The sequence below is a fragment of the Macaca thibetana genome, chromosome 19, assembly GCF_024542745.1.
Source record: "Macaca thibetana thibetana isolate TM-01 chromosome 19, ASM2454274v1, whole genome shotgun sequence".
Classification (NCBI taxonomy): Eukaryota; Metazoa; Chordata; class Mammalia; order Primates; family Cercopithecidae; genus Macaca; species Macaca thibetana.
Window position 1 is genome coordinate 14718668 of NC_065596.1, and position 18154 is coordinate 14736821.

Below are 18154 nucleotides of genomic sequence, written 5' to 3' on the forward strand. Positions count from 1 at the left end.
TTTTGGGAGATTGAGGTGGGTGGATCACTTGAGGTCAGGAGTTTGAGACCAGGCTGGCCAACATGGTGATACTCCGTCTCTACTGAAAATACAAAATTAGCTGAGTGTGGTGGTGGGCACCTGTCGTACCAGTTACTTAGGAGGCTGAGGCAGGAGAATGGCATGAACACAGAGGCAGAGGTTGCAACGAACTGAGATTGCACCACTGCATTCCAGCCTGGGCGACTGAGTGAGACTGTCTCAGAAATAAAGAAAGAAAAACTAAGTCTGTAGTCCCATCACTTTGGGAGGCCTAGGCAGGTGGATCACTTGAGGTTGGCACTTCGAGACCAGCCTGGCCAACGTAGTGAAACTCTTATCTCTACTAAAAATACAAAGGTAGCCAGACATGGTAGCAGACACCGATAATCCCAGTTACATGGGAGGCTGAGGCAGAATTGCTTAAACCCGGGAGGTGGAGTTTGCAGTGAAAAAGAAACAGCACAAATGAGAGATACTTGAGAGAATTAGAGAAGTAGCCTGCACCGTTGAGGGAGCAGGGTCTCTGGAGAGAGTCTGAATGTGGTGAATTTTGTGATGTTTCATTCCTGTATAACTTGTCACTTCAAAATACCCACAAGTACACATTCCCACATAAGTAACTAGACATTGGTGATTTAAACAGTTTCATGAAAATCTACACTATTTGGTTGGGTGCAATGGCTGACACCTATAATCCCAGCACTTTGGGAAGCTGAGGCAGGTGAATCGCTTGAGCCTAAGAGTTCAAGACTAGCCTGGACAACAGAGACCCTGTCTCTACAAGGAATAAAAAATTAGCCGGGTGTGTTGGCATGCACCTGTAATCCAAGCTCCTCGGGGGACTGAGGTAGAATGATGGTTTCAGCCTGGGAGATTAAGGCCGCAGTGAGCTGTGATTGTGCCATGGTACCCAGCCTGGGTGACAGAGTAAGATCTTGTCTCAAACCACCCCCCACAATAAAAAAAGAACTACAGTTTTTTTTGTTTGTTTGTTTTTTAACAATTAGAGCCAGTGGCATAGAATTCTAGCCAAAGTTCCCATCATTCAATCTGGAAGAAATCAGGAAGTCAGGAAATAAAAACAAGGAAGAAAAATTGTAAAAATTATAATTATCAAAGTAGACAGACATGGTAACTCATGGCTATAATCCCAGCACCTTGGGAGGCTGAGGCAGGGGGGGTTTGTGAAGAGTTTGAGATCAGCCTAGGCTACATAGCAGGACCCTGTCTTTATACTGATAAATTGAGGCTGGGTGCGGTGGCTCATGCCTGTAATCCCAGCAATTTGGGAGGTCGAGGCGGGCAGATCACGAGGTCAGGAGTTCAAGACCAGCCTGGCCAACGTGGTGAAACCCGGTCTCTACTAAAAATACCAAAACTAGCTGGGTGTGGCTACACGTGCCTGTAATCCCAGCTACTCACGAGGCTGAGGCACGACAATCACTTGAGCCCAGGAGGTGGAGGTAACAGTGAGCCGAAATCTCGCCACTTGCACTCCAGCCAAAGCGAGACTCCATCTCAAAAATAAACTGAGGTGGGGCATGGTGGCCACGCCTGTAATCTCAGCACTTTGGGAGGCCGAGGCAGGCAGATCACCTGAGCTCAGGAGTTTGAGACCAGCCTGGGTAACTTGGCAAAACCCTGTCTCTACAAAACAGAAAAATTAGCCAGGTGCAGTGGTGGGCACCTGTATTCCTAGCTACTTGGGAGGCTGAGACAGGAGAATCACTTGAGCATGGGAGGTGGAGGTTGCAGTTTGCTGAGAGTGTGCCACTGCACTCCAGACTGGGAGACAGAACAAGACTTTCTCTCAAAAAAAAAAAAAAAAAAGTAAATAAACATTAAGAAGTAAAATAATAATTGTCATTAAAATAATGTTTCTGTGTTCAGATGGGTGAAATCTCTTTATATGTCTGAAAATGTTTTAAAACCTTTATCCCGTCATCAACAGACAAGAGGCTACAGTGGATGGAAACTCTGTGACTGTAAGAATTGTGGAGAGGTCTTCAGTGAACAGTTTTGCCTTAAGACACACATGAGAGCTCACAATGGAGGGAACACTTCTGAGGGTAATTGTTACGGAAAAGACGTCCTCAGTGTGCACAAGGAAGCCTCTATTGGACAGGAACTTTCCAAATTTAATCCATGTGGAAAAGTCTTCACTCTAACTCCAGGCCTTGCTGTACATCTTGAAGTTCTCAATGCAAGACAACCCTACAAATGTAAGGAATGTGGAAAAGGCTTTAAGTATTTTGCGAGCCTTGATAATCACATGGGAATCCACACTGATGAGAAACTCTGTGAATTTCAGGAATGTGAGAGAGCCATCACACCTTCCTCACATCTAAAGCAATGTGTAGCAGTTCATACTGGAAAGAAATCCAAAAAGACTAAGAAATATGGGAAATCCTTCACTAATTTTTCTCAACTTTATGCACATGTGAAAACTCATAAAGGAGAGAAGTCCTTTGAATGCAAAGAATGTGGAAGATCCTTTAGAAATTCCTCATGCCTTAATGATCACATTCAAATTCACACTGGAATAAAACCACACAAGTGTACATACTGTGGGAAAGCCTTCACTAGATCAACTCAACTTACTGAACATGTAAGAACTCACACTGGAATAAAACCCTATGAATGTAAGGAATGTGGCCAAGCCTTCGCTCAGTACTCGGGCCTTTCTATACACATACGAAGTCACAGTGGAAAGAAACCCTATCAGTGTAAGGAATGTGGGAAGGCCTTCACTACATCCACAAGCCTTATTCAACATATAAGAATTCACACAGGAGAGAAGCCTTATGAATGTGTTGAATGTGGGAAGACCTTCATTACTTCTTCCCGTCGTAGTAAACATTTGAAAACTCACAGTGGAGAAAAGCCCTTTGTATGCAAGATATGTGGGAAAGCATTTCTGTATTCCTCACGCCTTAATGTTCACCTGCGAACTCATACCGGAGAGAAACCCTTCATATGTAAAGAATGTGGGAAAGCATTTGCTGTTTCCTCACGCCTAAGTAGACATGAAAGAATTCACACTGGGGAGAAACCCCATGAATGTAAGAGTATGAGTGTTACCATTTAGCCCATCAGTTGCCATCTTTAATTATTGGCAATGACACCAAAGATTATCAGATTTGTCCTAAATGCCTTGCGGAGGTTGTAATGGCTCATGGATTGGCTTTGGATGCCATCCTGAAGGTCTGAAATTAAACCTACAGGTTCTGAATACAACTTCATGGTTGCCTGAGTCTGGGCATCTGTGAAGAAGGGTCACGGATGGTGAGGTCAGTACTGAAGCCTGCCTCACCTTGGTGACTAGATTCCTAAGATCATAGCGTTGACAAGTTCTGTATGAGATACATCATGCAGATTGATCCCAGCCCCTGTTGATTAGTGGCTGCCAGTGTGGCACATTTATGTCAAAATTTACCAGAAACCAAGATGATGTAGGACCCCAGAGGTGGGTTGTTAAGAGATGCTCCTCCAAGGGTCTCTTCTATTTCCCAGATCCTGCAGAGCATGGCAGGAATGAAACCATCCTTAACTGCCAGTGCACTTTCACAGCTGATTATTTCTGTGTCCCCTTGTAAAATCTAAGAAGTGTGACAGCCTTGCCTGTTCTACCTTGTATGTCTATTTTAGGTGGCACAATGTAGGTGGCAGTGTATCTTCTAGTATAATCCAGTCTCTCCTCACTCCTCTTAAGATGGCTGATATAGTCCATGAATCCCACTCATGATCTCTTTATCAAATGATTGTTCAGCCACATTTTCAGGATTCTCTTCAGCACAAGTTTTCTAATTTTTGCAGTATGGATAGGTTGAGAATTTTCCAAATCTCCAGGTTCTGGATCCTTTTTCCTTAACAGTTGCTTCTGCAATTCAAGTCTCCTCTTTGGATTTCCCTGTAAGCAGTCAGGAAGAATGAAGCTTCCAGTGTCTTTTAACACTTTAATTACAGATGTTGGTGATAAATACCTAATTTTATCTCTCTCAAGCTCTACCTTGCACAAAATGCTAGAATACAGTTCTGCCAAGTTCTTCACCGCTTCATATCAAGGGTTGTCTTATTTCCCAATAGCATGTTCCTCATTCCCCAATGACACCTCACCAGAATCACCCTTGCCAACCTTATTTCCAGCTTGCACATCACAATTTTTTCCAGGCACTACTCATTTGTCACTTTTTTTTTTTTTTTTTTTTTTTTTGAGACGGAGTCTCGCTCTGTGCCCCAGGCTGGAGTGCAGTGGCGCGATCTCAGCTCACTGCAAGCTCCGCCCCCTGGGTTCATGCCATTCTCCTGCCTCAGCCTCTGGAGTAGCTGGGACTACAGGCACCTGCCACCACACCCGGCTAATTTTCTTTTTTTTTTTTTTTTTTTTTTTTTTTTTTTTTTTTTGAGACAGAGTCTCACGCTGTTGCCCAGGCTGGAGTGCAGTGGCGCGATCTCGGCTCACTGCAAGCTCCGCCTCCCGGGTTCCCGCCATTCTCCTGCCTCAGCCTCCTGAGTAGCTGGGACTACAGGCACCCACAACCGCGCCCGGCTAATTTTTTGTATTTTTAGTAGAGACGGGGTTTCACTGTGGTCTCGATCTCCTGACCTTGTGATCCGCCCGCCTCGGCCTCCCAAAGTGCTGGGATTACAGGCTTGAGCCACCGCGCCCGGCCTTTTTTTTTTTTTTTTTTTTTTTGAGACGGAGTCTCGCTCTGCCGCCCAGGCTGGAGTGCAGTGGCGGGATCTCAGCTCACTGCAAGCTCCGCCTCCCGGGTTCACGCCATTCTCCTGCCTCAGCCTCCCGAGTAGCTGGGACTACAGGCGCCCGCCACCTCACCCGGCTAGCTTTTTGTATTTTTTAGTAGAGACGGGGTTTCACCCTGTTAGCCAGGATGGTCTCGATCTCCTGACGTCGTGATCCGCCCGTCTCGGCCTCCCAAAGTGCTGGGATTACAGGCTTGAGCCACCGCACCCGGCCTAATTTTCTTGTATTTTTAGTAGAGACGGGGTTTCACCGTGTTAGCCAGGATGGTCTCCATCTCCTGACCTTATGATCCGCCCGCCTCGGCCTCCCTCAGTGCTGGGATTACAGGCTTGAGCCACCGCGCCCGGCCTTATTTGTCACTTTCAAAGCTGCTTCACATTTTTAGTTTTGTTGTTTCTTTGTTTTTAATCTGCCTTAATGAGCTCAGGCCACCATAACAAAATACCACAGACCAAATGGCTTGCAAATTCATTTAATTGTAAATAAATCAGGTTAAAAACATTATATTCTGCCGGGCGCGGTGGCTCAAGCCTGTAATCCCAGCACTTTGGGAGGCTGAGACGGGTGGATCACGAGGTCAGGAGGTCGAGACCATCCTGGCTAACACGGTGAAACCCCATCTCTACTAAAAAATACAAAAAAGAAACTAGCTGGGCGAGGTGGCAGGAGCCTGTAGTCCCAGCTACTCGGGAGGCTGAGGCAGGAGAATGGCGTAAACCCAGGAGGCGGAGCTTGCAGTGAGCTGAGATCTGGCCACAGCACTCCAGCCTGGGTGACAGAGCAAGACTCCATCTGAAAAAAAAAAAGCATTATATTCTCACATTTCTCAAGGCTGGAAGTCAGAGATCAGAGTGCCAGCATGGTCAGCTTCTGGTGAGAGCTCCCTTCCTGGTATGTAAATGCCCACTTCCTCATGTCTTCACTGGACGGAAACCAGCAAATAGGTCTCTCTCTTTCTCCTCTCTCCCCACCATCTCTCTCTCTCCCCCTCCCTCCCCCCCACCCATCTCTTAACATCATTTCGTGATACTTCCTAAAGACTCTATTTTCACATACAGTCACATTGGGATTTGAAGCTTCAACATATGAATTTTCGGGGTTATCATTCAGTCCAAAGTACTTGGTATGATTCTTTTCCGTTTCCACATAGACAATCACATAATCTGTAAATAACGACTCTTGGCCGGGCGCGGTGGCTGAAGCCTGTAATCCCAGCACTTTGGGAGGCCGATACGGGTGGATCACGAGGTCAGGAGATCGAGACCATCCTGGCTAACACGGTGAAACCCCGTCTCTACTAAGAAATACAAAAAACTAGCCGGGCGAGGTGGCGGGCGCCTGTAGTCCCAGCTACTCGGGAGGCTGAGGCCGGAGAATGGCGTGAACCCGGGAGGCGGAGCTTGCAGTGAGCTGAGATCCGGCCACTGCACTCTAGCCTGGGCGACAGAGCGAGACTCCGTCTCAAAAAAAAAAAAATAACGACTCTTATTTTTCCACTTTAGTCGTTAGGTTATACATATATATATTTTTCCTTGCTTTACTGGACTCATTTCAACCTCCAGCACAACACCAACTAAAAGTAGTAATACCAGCATAATTGTGTGCAGTTCTGCTGAGATATGTGCTCTATTTTATTGGCTTGGCTGTAGGTTTTTATCCTATTTTTTGAAGAGGCTCTTACAGGAAAAGTTTCTTTTTATATCCAGTTTTTACATGATGAATGATTTCCCAATATTTCATAATTTGTGACGCTGAATTCCTCTTGAATTTATTAACTGCTTCCTGTGCATCCTCTATGATGATCATGTTTATTTACTAATACTCAAGTACCTAGAACTGTACCTGGTCCATGATGGTACGTAATAAATACTTCAATGAAATGATGTGGTGATGCATGCCTGTAGTTCTAGCTACTTGGGAGGATGGCCTGAACCCAGGGGTTCTAGACCAGCTTAGGCAACATAGCAAGACCACATCTCAAAAAAAAAAAAAAAAAAAAAAAAAAGCAAACAAAACAAAACAAAAAAACTTGAACAAGTGAATGCATGGAAGGACTTGTTTCTAAAATAAATGCGGTCAGGTTGGGTGTGGTGGCTCATACCTGTAATCCCAGCACTTAGGGAGGCAGGGATGGGTGGATCACTTGAGGTCAGGAGTTGGAGACCAGCCTGGCCAACATGGTGAAACCCCATCTCTACTAAAAATAGAGAAATTAGCTGGGTGTGGTTGTGTGTACCTGTAATTCCAGCTACTCGCGAGGCTGAAGCAGGAGAATCGCTTGAACCTGGGAGGTGGAGGTTGCATTGAGTGTAGATTGCACCACTACACTCCAGCCTTGTTGACAGAGTGAGACTCCATCAAAAGTAAAATAAATGTGGCTTTTGTATTTTTTTTTTTTTTTTTTTTTTTTGCGACGGAGTCTCGCTCTGTAGCCCAGGCTGGAGTGCAGTGGCCGGATCTCAGCTCACTGCAAGCTCCGCCTCCCAGGTTTACGCCATTCTCCTGCCTCAGCCTCCCGAGTAGCTGGGACTACAGGCGCCCGCCACCTCGCCCGGCTAGTTTTTGTATTTTTTAGTAGAGACGGGGTTTCTTTTTTTTTTTTTTTTTTTTGAGACGGAGTCTCACGCTGTTGCCCAGGCTGGAGTGCAGTGGCGCGATCTCGGCTCACTGCAAGCTCCGCCTCCTGGGTTCACGCCATTCTCCTGCCTCAGCCTCCTGAGTAGCTAGGACTACAGGCGCCCGCCACCGCGCCCGGCTAATTTTTTGTATTTTTAGTAGAGACGGGGTTTCACTGTGGTCTCGATCTCCTGACCTTGTGATCCGCCCGCCTCGGCCTCCCAAAGTGCTGGGATTACAGGCTTGAGCCACCGCGCCCGGCCTGTAGAGACGGGGTTTCACGGTGTTCGCCAGGATGGTCTCGATCTCCTGACCTCGTGATCCACCCGTCTCGGCCTCCCGAAGTGCTGGGCTTTTGTATTTATTTCTAGTTTCTAGTATTTATTTCTAGTGTTACATCAACCTTGCATTCCTGGATAAGCTCAACTGAGACATAATGGATCATTTTAAAAGACTTTGATTACCTTTACTAATATATTATGGAGCTATGTCTGAATAACTTTGCAATTTTTTTTTCTTATTGTCCCTGATTTTTTTTTTTTTTTTTTTTTTTTTTTTTGAGACGGAGTCTTGCTCTGTTGCCCAGGCTGGAGTGCAGTGGTGCCATCTCGGCTCACCGCAAGCTCCGCCTCCCAGGTTCACGCCATTCTCCTGCCTCAGCCTCCTGAGTAGCTGGGACTACAGGCGCCCACCACCAGGCCCGGCTAATTTTTTGTATTTTTAGTAGAGACGGGGTTTCACAGTGTTAGCCAGGATGGTCTCAATCTCCTGACCTTGTGATCCGCCCGTCTCAGCCTCCCAAAGTGCTGGGATTACAGCCGTGAGCCACCACGCCCGGCTTTTGTTTTGTTTTGTTTTGAGACGGAGTCTGGCTCTGTGCCCAGGCTGGAGTGCAGTGGCGTGATCTCAGCTCGCCGCAACCTCCACCTCCCAGGTTCAAGCGATTCTCCTGCCTCAGCCTCCGAGGAGCTGGGACTACAGGCACGCACCACCACACCCAACTAATTTTTGTATTTTTGGTAGAGGCAGGGTTTCACCATTTTGGCCAGGATGGTTTCGATCTCTTGACCTCGTGGTCTGCCCTCCTCCGTCTCCCAAAGTGCTGGGATTACGGGTGTGAGCCACCATGCCCGGCCCTGAATGATATTTATATGTAGATTATGACTGTCATGTACTGTACTGGGGCATGTTCCTACTTTTTCTAAATTCTTAATTTATCTCTATGCTATAAGATTCTAGACTGGGAATAGTGGCTCAGGCCTGTAATCCCAGCACTTTGGAAAGCTTAGGCAAAAAGATCACTTGCGCCCAGGAGTTCAAGACTACCCTGGGCAACATGTTGAGATCATATCTCTATTTAAAAATACTACAGGCTGGGCACACCGGCTCACGCCTGTAATCCCAGCACTTTGGGAGTTGGAGTGGGCTGATCAAGAGGTCAGGAGTTCGAGACCAGCCTGGCCAACATGGTGAAACCGCATCTCTACTAAGAATACAAAAATTAGCCAGGCATGGTGGCACGCACCTGTAATACAGCTACTTGGGAGGCTGAGGAAGAAGAATTGCCTGAGCCCAAGAGGCGGAAGTTGCAGTGAGTTGAGATTGTGCCATTACACTCCAGCTCCGGGCGACACAGCAAGGTTCCATCTCAGAAAAAAAACTACAAAATATTTTTTAAAATAATAAAAGTGGCTGGGCGCGGTGGCTCAAGCCTGTAATCCCAGCACTTTGGGAGGCCGAGACAGGCGGATCATGAGGTCAGGAGATCAAGACCATCCTGGCTAACACGGTGAAACCCCGTCTCTACTAAAAAATACAAAAAAACTAGCTGGGCGACGTGGCCGGCGCCTGTAGTCCCAGCTACTGGGAGGCTGAGGCAGGAGAATGGCGTAAACCCAGGAGGCGGAGCTTGCAGTGAGCTGAGATCCGGCCACTGCACTCTAGCCTGGGCGGCAGAGCAAGACTCCGTCTCAAAAATAATAATAATAATAATAATAATAAAAGTTACTTATTCTGGCTGATCATGGTGCTCACACACATATTCCCAGCACTTTGGGAGGCTGAGTCAGGAGGATTGCTTGAGGCCAGGAGTTCAAGCAGCCTGGGCAACACAGTGAGACCCCCATCTCTACAATAAAAGAGTAATCAGGTCAGGTGTGGTGGCTCACGCCTGTAATCCCAGCACTTTTGGAGGCTGAGGCGGGTGGATCACCTGAGGTCAGGAGTTTGAGACTAGCCTGGCCAACATGGTGAAACCCCATCTCTACTAAAAATACAAAAAATTAACTGGGCATGGTGGCTGGTGCCTGGCCCAGCTACTCCAGAGGCTGAGACAGGAAAATTGCTTGAACCCAGGAGGTGAAGGTTGCAGTGAGCCAAGGTCGTGCCACTGCGCTCCAGCCTGGGCAACAGAGCAATACTGCATCTCAAAAAACAAACAAACAAAAAGGCCTGGCAGTGGCTCATGCCTGTAATCCCACTTTGGGAGGCGGAGGCGGGCAGATCATGAGGTCAAGTTGAGACCATCCTGGCCAACATGGTGAAACTCCGTCTCTACTAAAAAATACAAAAATCAGCTAGGCCTGGTGGCGCACACCTGTAATCCCAGCTACTCAGGAGGCTGAGGCTGGAGAATCACTTGAACATGGAAGGCAGAGGTTGCGGTGAGCCAATATTGTGCCACTGCACTCCAGCCTGGGCAACAGATCAAGACTCTGTCTAAAAAAAAAAAAAAAAAAAAAAAAAATTACCAAATTACCCAGTCTCTGATATTTCTTCATAGTAACATGAAAATGGACTAAATAAGTCAGAGGTTAGAGTTTCGAGACCTACCAGGCATTTATTTCAGTGATTCTTAAAAGCGCCCTTCAACAGAACCCCCACTTGTCTCAGATTTCTTCCACTGGCTCCTGGACCTGGTTGGATGGACTGACAGAAGGGTGTTCTTGAAGCCCCCAGAATGACTCTCCCCACCTGAAAGTAGGGACTCAGCGCTAACCAGAGTTGCAGAGGGCCAGGGAATTGACTGGTGTCTGGCGAGGCTGCCATCGATCCCCCACTGCATTCTCTAGTCCATCAGAGCAGAGGGTTGCATCTGTCCTCCACTCAGGCTGCAGTTTTACCCTTGAGAACAGGAGAATGTTCCCCTTTGGGGGAGGATGTGTCTGAAAGGGTCTTGAGCATCGTTGTGGGCAAACTCCAGACATCATCCGTAATGGTGAATGCACTAATACAAAGATACAAATCAGCCAGAGCCAACCTTACATTCCTGCAGTAAATGCCACTGGGTTTACTACTTTCTTATCATGGGGTTGGAATTTATTTGCTAATTTATTTCCCTCCCTCCCTCCTTTCCTCCCTGCCTCCTTTCCTTCCTTCCTTCCTTTCTTTCTCTCTCTCTATCTCTCTCTCTTCCTCCCCTCCACTCCCCTCCCCTCCCCTCCCCTCCCCTCTCCTCCTGCTCTATCACCTAGGCTGGGTGCAGTGTTGCAGACACAGCTCACTGTAGCCCTGACCTCCTGGGCTCAAGCAATCTTCCCACCTCAGCCTCCTGAGTAGCTGGGAGTACAGGGATGCTCTACCACACCCAGCTAATTTTTAATTTTTTTGTAGAGGTGGTCACTTGCTATGTTGGCCAGGCTGCTCTCAAACTCCTGGGCTCAAGCAATCCTGCCTCACCCTCTCAAAGTGCTAAGATTCCAGGCATGAGCCACTTCACTGAGCCACTATTATACTTAGTGCATTTGTTTTGTTGTTGTTGTTGTTTATTTATTTATTTTTTTTGGTGTTTGTTTTTTTTTGTTTTTGTTTTTGTTTTTGTTTTTTTTTGAGATGGAGTCTCGCTCTGTTGCCAGGCTGGAATACAGTGGTGCGGTCTTGGCTCACTGCAACCTCTGCATCCCGGGTTCAAGCGATTCTCCTGCCTCAGCCTCCTGAGTAGCTGGGACTACAGGCGCTTGACACCACTCCCAACTAATTTTTGTATTTTTGGTAGAGACAGTGTTTCATCATGTTGGCCAGGATGGTCTCAATCTCTTGACCTCATGATCAGCCTGCCTCAGCCTCTCAAAGTGCTGGGATTACAGGCGTGAGCCACCATGCCCAGCCTACTTAGTGCGTTTGTAGCAATATTCACTACTGATAAGATTATGCAGTTTTTAATGATTGTACTGTTTTTATCAGTGATAAAAACAAGATATACATATATCTTGTACTGGCATCATTAAAAGCTTTAGCAAGATTTGCTTCATTTTTAATACTCTGAAAGGATTTATGGAGAATTAGTACCAACTGGATCTTGAAAATTTCATGTAATATAAAAATGTCTGGCTGGGCATGGTGGCTCATGCTTCTAATCTCAGCACTTTGGGAGGCTGAGAAGAGAGGATCACTCTAGCTCAGGAGTTTGAGAACAGCCTGGGCAATGGAGTGAGATACCATCTCTACTAAAAAAAAAAAAAAAAAAAAAACAGGCCGGGCGCGGTGGCTCAAGCCTGTAATCCCAGCACTTTGGGAGGCCGAGACGGGCGGATCACGAGGTCAGGAGATCGAGACCATCCTGGCTAACACGGTGAAACCCCGTCTCTACTAAAAAAAAAAAAATACAAAAAACTAGCCGGGCGAGGTGGCGGACGCCTGTAGTCCCAGCTACTTGGGAAGCTGAGGCAGGAGAATGGCATAAACCCGGGAGACGGAGCTTGCAGAGAGCTGAGATCTGGCCACTGCACTCCAGCCTGGGCGACAGAGCGAGACTCCATCTCAAAAAAAAAAAAAAAAAACGAGTTTAGCTGCTGTGTTCCTTCCATCCCAACTACTTAGTACACTGAGGCAGGGGGTTTACTTGAGGCCAGGCATTCAAGGCAATAGTGTACAACTATTACATACCACTTTTTTTTTTTTTTTTTTTTTAGTTGATCTCACTCTGTCATCCAGGCTGGAGTGCAGTGACATGATCTTGGCTCACTGGACCCTTCATCTCCCCAGTTCAAGTGATTCTCCTGCCTCAGCCTCCCGAGTAGCTGGGATTACAGGCATGTGCCATCTTGCCCAGCTAATTTATTTCATTTTATTTATTTAACTTTTTTTTTCTTTTTTTTTTTGATACAGAATCTCACTCTGTCACCCATGCTGGAGTGCAATGGTGCGATCTTGGCTCACTGCAACCTCCTCCTCCTGAGTTCAAGCAATTCTCCTGCCTCAGCCTCCTGAGTAGCTCGGATAACAGGCGTGTGCCACCAAGTCCAGATAATATTTGTATTTTTAGTAGAGACAGGGTTTCACCATGTTGGTCAGGCTGGTCTCAAATTCCTGACCTCGTGATCCCCCCACCTCGGCCCCCAAACTGCTGGGAGTATTGCAAGTGTGAACCACTGCACCCAGCCTTCGACCAGCTAATTTTTTTTTTTTTTTTTTTTTTTTTTTTTTGAGATGGAATCTGGCTCTGTCGCCCAGGCTGGAGTGCAGTGGCCGGATCTCAGCTCACTGCAAGCTCCGCCTCCCGGGTTCACGCCATTCTCCTGCCTCAGCCTCTCGAGTAGCTGGGACTACAGGCGCCCGCCACCTCGCCCGGCTAGTTTTTTGTATTTTTTAGTAGAGACGGGGTTTCACCATGTTAGCCAGGATGGTGTCGATCTCCTGACCTAGCGATCTGCCCGTCTCGGCCTCAGGATTACAGGCGTGAGCCACCGTGCCTGGCCCAACCAGCTAATTTTTGTATTTTTAGTAGAGATGGGGTATTGCCATGTTGACCAAGCAGGTCTCAAACTCTTTACTTCAGGTAATCTGCCCGCCTTGGCCTCCCAAAATGCTAGGATTACAGGCATGAGCTACTGAGCCCCACCTTACATATCAATTCTAAAAAGAGTTATAATTCTAATACTTTGAGTTTTTTTTTCTTCCTTTTTTTGGGGGGACAGGGTCTCAGCCTGTCACCCATGCTGGAGTGCGGTGACACAATCATGGCTCACTACAGCCTTGACCTCGTGAGCTTGGGTGATCCTCCCTGCTCAGGCTCCCTGGTAGTTGGAACTGCAGGCATGCACGACCACACCGGGTAATTTTTGGTACTTTTTGTAGAGGCAGAGTTTCAGCCTGTTGCCTAAGCATCATAGCAAGACCCTGTCCCCACTAAAAATTTTTAAAACCTGTCCAGACATGGTGGTGTGCACCTGTAGTCCCAGCTACTTGAGATGCTGAGGCAGAAGGATTGCTTGAGCCCAGGAGTTCAAGTCTACAACGAGCTATGATTCAATCACTGATGCCAGGCTGGGCAACACAGCAAGACCCTGCCTCAAAAAAAAAAAAAAAAGGTGTTACATGTCAATTTTATGTGCTTTTTTTTTTTTTTTTTTTTTGAGACGGAGTCTCGCTTTGTCGCCCAGGCTGGAGTGCAGTGGCCGGATCTCAGCTCACTGCAAGCTCCGCCTCCCGGGTTTACGCCATTCTCCTGCCTCAGCCTCCCGAGTAGCTGGGACTACAGGCGCCCACCACCTCGCCCGGCTAGTTTTTTTTTTTTGTATTTTTAGTAGAGACGGGGTTTCACCATATTAGCCAGGATGGTCTCGATCTCCTGACCTCGTGATCCGCCCGTCTCGGCCTCCCAAAGTGCTGGGATTACAGGCTTGAGCCACCGCGCCCGGCCAATTTTATGTGCTTTTTATCACAGTAAAAGGAAATAATAAAACAGAAGTTACTGGCCGGGCACAGTGGCTCATGCCTGTAATCCCAGCACTTTGGGAGGCCTAGATGGGTGGATCACTTGAGGCCAGGAATTCGAGATCAGCCTGGCCAATATGGCGAAAACCTTGTCACTACTGAAAATACAAAAGTTAGCTGGGGCTGGTGGCATGCACCTATAATCCCAGCTACTCGGCCGACTGAGGCATGAGAATTACTTGAACCCGGGAGGTGGAGGCTTCGGTGAGCAGAGATTGTGCCACTGCACTCCAGCCTGGCCAATAGAGCAAAACTCTGTCTCAAAACAAAACAACAACAAAAAAAGCCCAGAAGTTACTTGGGTCAGTTCTTGTTTGTTTTTTCCTTTCCATTGTGATCTGTCTTGAGCCCCTACCTATATTAAGGATCCAGTAGCAGAGTGACTAGCAATGCTGCCCTAACAAGAAATGAAGGGGAGCCAGATGTGGGTGTTTACAGGGAGCCTTTCTTTCAAGTGATACATTTTGTTTTATTTGTTTGTTTATTTTTATTTTTATTTATTTATTTATTTATTTGAGATGGAGTCTTGCTCTGTCGCCCAGATCGGAGTGCGGTGGCACGATCTCGGCTCACTGCAACCTCCTTCTCCCGGGTTCAAGCGATTCTCCTGCCTCAGCCTTCCGAGCAACTGGGATTATAAACACGTGCCAACGCCCAGCTCATTTTTGTATATTTAGTAGAGACAAAGTTTCACCATGTTGATCAGGCTGCTCTCGATCTCCTGACCTCGTGATCCGCCTGCCTCAGCTTCCCAAAGTGCTGGGATTACAGGCGTGAGTCACCGCGCCCGGCCTTCTACTTATTTTATTTTATTTTATTTTGGAGACAGAGTCTCGCTCTGTTGCCCAGGTTGGAGTGCAGTGGCGCAATATCGGCTCACTGCAACCTCTGCCTCCAGGGTTTAAACAATTCTCCTGCCTCAGCCTCCCAAGTAGCTGGGATTACAGGCACACCCACTACACCTGGCTAATTTTTTTTTTTTTTTTTTTTTGTATTTTAGTAGAGACAGGGTTTTACCGTATTGCCCAGGCTGGTCTTGAACTTCTGAGCTCAGGCAGTCCGCCTGCCTTGGCCTCCCAAAGTGCTAGGATTACAGGCCTAAGCCACTGCACTCGACATTATTTCTATTCTATTCTATTCTATTTTTGAGATGGGAGTCTGGCTCTGTCACCCTGGCTGGAGTGTAATGGCTCGATCTCGGCTGACTGCAACCTCCACCTCCTGGGTTCAAGTGATTCTCCTGCCTCAGCCTCCCGAGTAGCTGGGACCTCAGGCATGCACCACCACACTCGGCTAATTTTGTATTTTTAGTAGAGACAGGGTTTCGTCATGTTGGTCAGGCTGGTCTCAAACTCCTGACCTCAGGTGATCTGCCTGCCTCAGCCTCCCAAAGTGCTGGGATTTCAGGTGTGAGTTACCACCCCTGGCCTAAGGGATACATTTTTTTAAGTTAATTAAGTTATTTATTGATGAATGACAGAGTCTCCCTCTGTCATCCAGGCTGGAGTGCAGTGGCATGATCTCAGCTCACTGCAACCTGCAACTCCAGAGCTCAAGCGATTCTCCTGCCTTAGCCTCTCGAGTAGCTTGGATTACATGCATCCGCTACCATGCTGGGCTAATTTTTGTATTTTTAGTAGAGATGGGGTGTTGCCGTGTTGGCCAGGCTGGTCTGGAACTCCTTAGCTCAAGTGATCTGCCTGCTTTGGCCTCCCAAAGTGCTGGGATTACAGGTGTGAGCTGTTGCGCCCGGTCAGGGATACATTTTAAAACCCTGGTTGACAGCCTAAACCTGGGCTATTCTATAACCAGGAGGTCCTTCACCTGGGAAACTTGTTTATACTGATAGATGACCTAGGCTGCCCCCTTTTTTTTTTTTTTTTTTAAGATGGAATCTCCCTGTGTCACCCTGGCTGGAGTGCTGTGGTGCAATCTTGGCTTACTGCAACCTCCACCTCCTGGGTTCAAGCAATTCTCCTGCCTCAGCCTCCCCGAATAGCTGGGATTACAGGCACATGCCACCAAGCCCAGCTAATATTTTTGGTATTTTTAGTAGAGACAAGGTTTTACTATGTTGGCCAGGCTGGTCTCGAACTCTTGACCTCAGGTGATCCGCTCACCTCGGCCTCCCAAAATGCTGGGATTCCAGGAGTGAGTCACTGTGCCCAGCAACATAACTGCTCTTGTCTGACCTGTGTTCAGTTTATGCCTGCCTGATCATCACTCTGACACTGGAAACCTGACCTTGTGTTCCCACCAGCTCCCTGGGGAAATCTCAACCAGGGGCAGCCCCTAGTTCTTCAGATGATAGGTGCAAATTCAAAACACCACTACAATAGGACATAATTTCAAAGATTTATTGCTTACACGTCCTGGGAAGGGAGGGCAAAATGAGTTGGGAGGACAGTCCTCCATCCATGGGTCACACTAGGCAGGGATGAGAGGCAGAAAAGGAGGGAGGGTGTGGCAGCTAGCTGTATACATAAAGGAATAGTGCGTAGGTCACTTTAAATTTAGGAGCAAATCCCTGGATAGTCAGTTTAAAGGAAGCAGGAGGAAAACAGTCTCCTGGGCAGGAAAGATGTTTCTAGATTCTTTCTACATTCTTATCTCTAGCCACAGGCTTGAGCTGATTGGGTGTGGTGTTCTATTTCTTTTTGAGATGGAGTCTCCCTCAGTCACCCAGTCTGGAGTGCGGTGGCACGATCTTGTATCACCGCAACCTCTGCCTCTTGGGTTTGAGCGATTCTCCCGTCTCAGCCTCCTGAGTAGCTGGGAATACAGGCACTCACCACCATACCCAGCTCATTTTTGTTTTTTAGTAGAGATGGGGTTTCACCATATTGGCTAGGCTGGTGTCGAACTCCTGACCTCGTGATCCACCCGCCTCAGCCTCCCAAAGTGCTGGGATTTAAAGGCCCCAGCCACCTTGCCCGGCCTTTTTGTTGATTTATAAAAATATTGAATATGTAAAGAAATAAAGGGCCAAGCACACTGGCTCATGCCTGTAATCCCAACAATGTAGGAGGCCGAGGCTGGGCGCTGTGGCTCATGTCTGTAATCTGAGCACTTTGGGAGACCTCAGCAGGTGGATCGCAAGGTCAGGAGATCAAGAGTATTCTGGCCAACATGGTGAAACCCCGTCTCTACTGAAAATACAAAAATTCACTGGGTGTGGTGGCTGGCACCTGTAGTCCCAGCTACTCGGGCGGCTGAGGCATGAGAATCACTTGAAGCCAGGAGGCGGAGGTTGCAGTGAGCCAAGATCGATCCGGAGGGAGACTCCGTCTCAAAAAAAAAAAAAAAAAAAAAAAAAGTGAGAGGCCAACGACGGAGAATTGCTTTAGAGTTGTTGAATATGAATTCGAAATTTCTCTTCAAAGAGTTACTATGTCAGTATGCTCAATTCTTTGCCTTCTACTTTTAAACTTAACTTCCTCGCAAAGCAACCTTTTCCACCCTGACTCATTCTCCACCTTGAGTCATTACCTACTCCACCCTGACTCATTCTACTCATTCAGATTACCTACTCCACCCTGACTTGTTCATTCTTATTCATTTCATAACCATTTTTTTCCCGCCAAACCACTCACCCCATCAATCTCTTTAAATTAGTCAATCGGAATTAGTTTAGCCTGTGCGGTCTAACCCTAGCCAATAGGGGAACGACACAGCAGTAGGGACCACTTGCATCAGGAATAAGAACCTCTTCCTTCCCTTGTGCAGGGGTGCACCCACCATTGTTCCATCTGTGAGAGCACACCCTTCTATAGAAGTACCTTACCTTGCTGAGAATTAAAAAGAAAATTTTATATTCGAGTGCTATTTCTTTTGCAGCACCGAAACTTTATATGTAACAATTTGGGGGCTTGTCTGGGATTACATTCCCCTCTGGGGGTGGTCTCTGTTTCTCTCTCGTGAGGAAGCGCGCACCCCGCCCTTTGTGGCGGCCTCAAGTGGGAAAAATCAGAACCCACCCAGTGGGAGGAATAACTCTAGCTCTCAGCAACGCAGAAAAAAAAAAACACAAAAAAACTG

At 47.3% G+C, this 18154-nt stretch overlaps 2 protein-coding genes across 21 annotated transcripts in view; one reads left to right on the top strand and one right to left on the bottom strand.

The window, feature by feature from the left end:
- LOC126942626 (zinc finger protein 561) overlaps window positions 1-3263 on the top strand; it is a 91698-nt gene extending 88435 nt beyond the window's left edge. For all 9 annotated transcript variants that reach the window (XM_050770478.1, XM_050770479.1, XM_050770480.1 and 6 more), the window contains one exon: window positions 1973-3263. In XM_050770478.1, the coding sequence (XP_050626435.1) occupies window positions 1973-3109 (1137 nt within the window). In that variant the 3' untranslated portion in view covers window positions 3110-3263. The remainder of the gene's footprint in view (window positions 1-1972) is intronic.
- The window catches only part of PIN1 (peptidylprolyl cis/trans isomerase, NIMA-interacting 1), a 429836-nt gene that overhangs the window by 201045 nt on the left and 210637 nt on the right, over window positions 1-18154 (bottom strand). The window contains exon 1 of one of the 12 annotated variants that reach the window (XM_050770783.1): window positions 10455-10458. The exons of the other annotated variants lie outside the window; for them this stretch is intronic. The gene's annotated coding sequence lies outside the window, so the exon portion shown is untranslated. Of the gene's footprint in view, window positions 1-10454; window positions 10459-18154 lie in introns of those variants that run through there. 12 annotated transcript variants of the gene reach the window in all.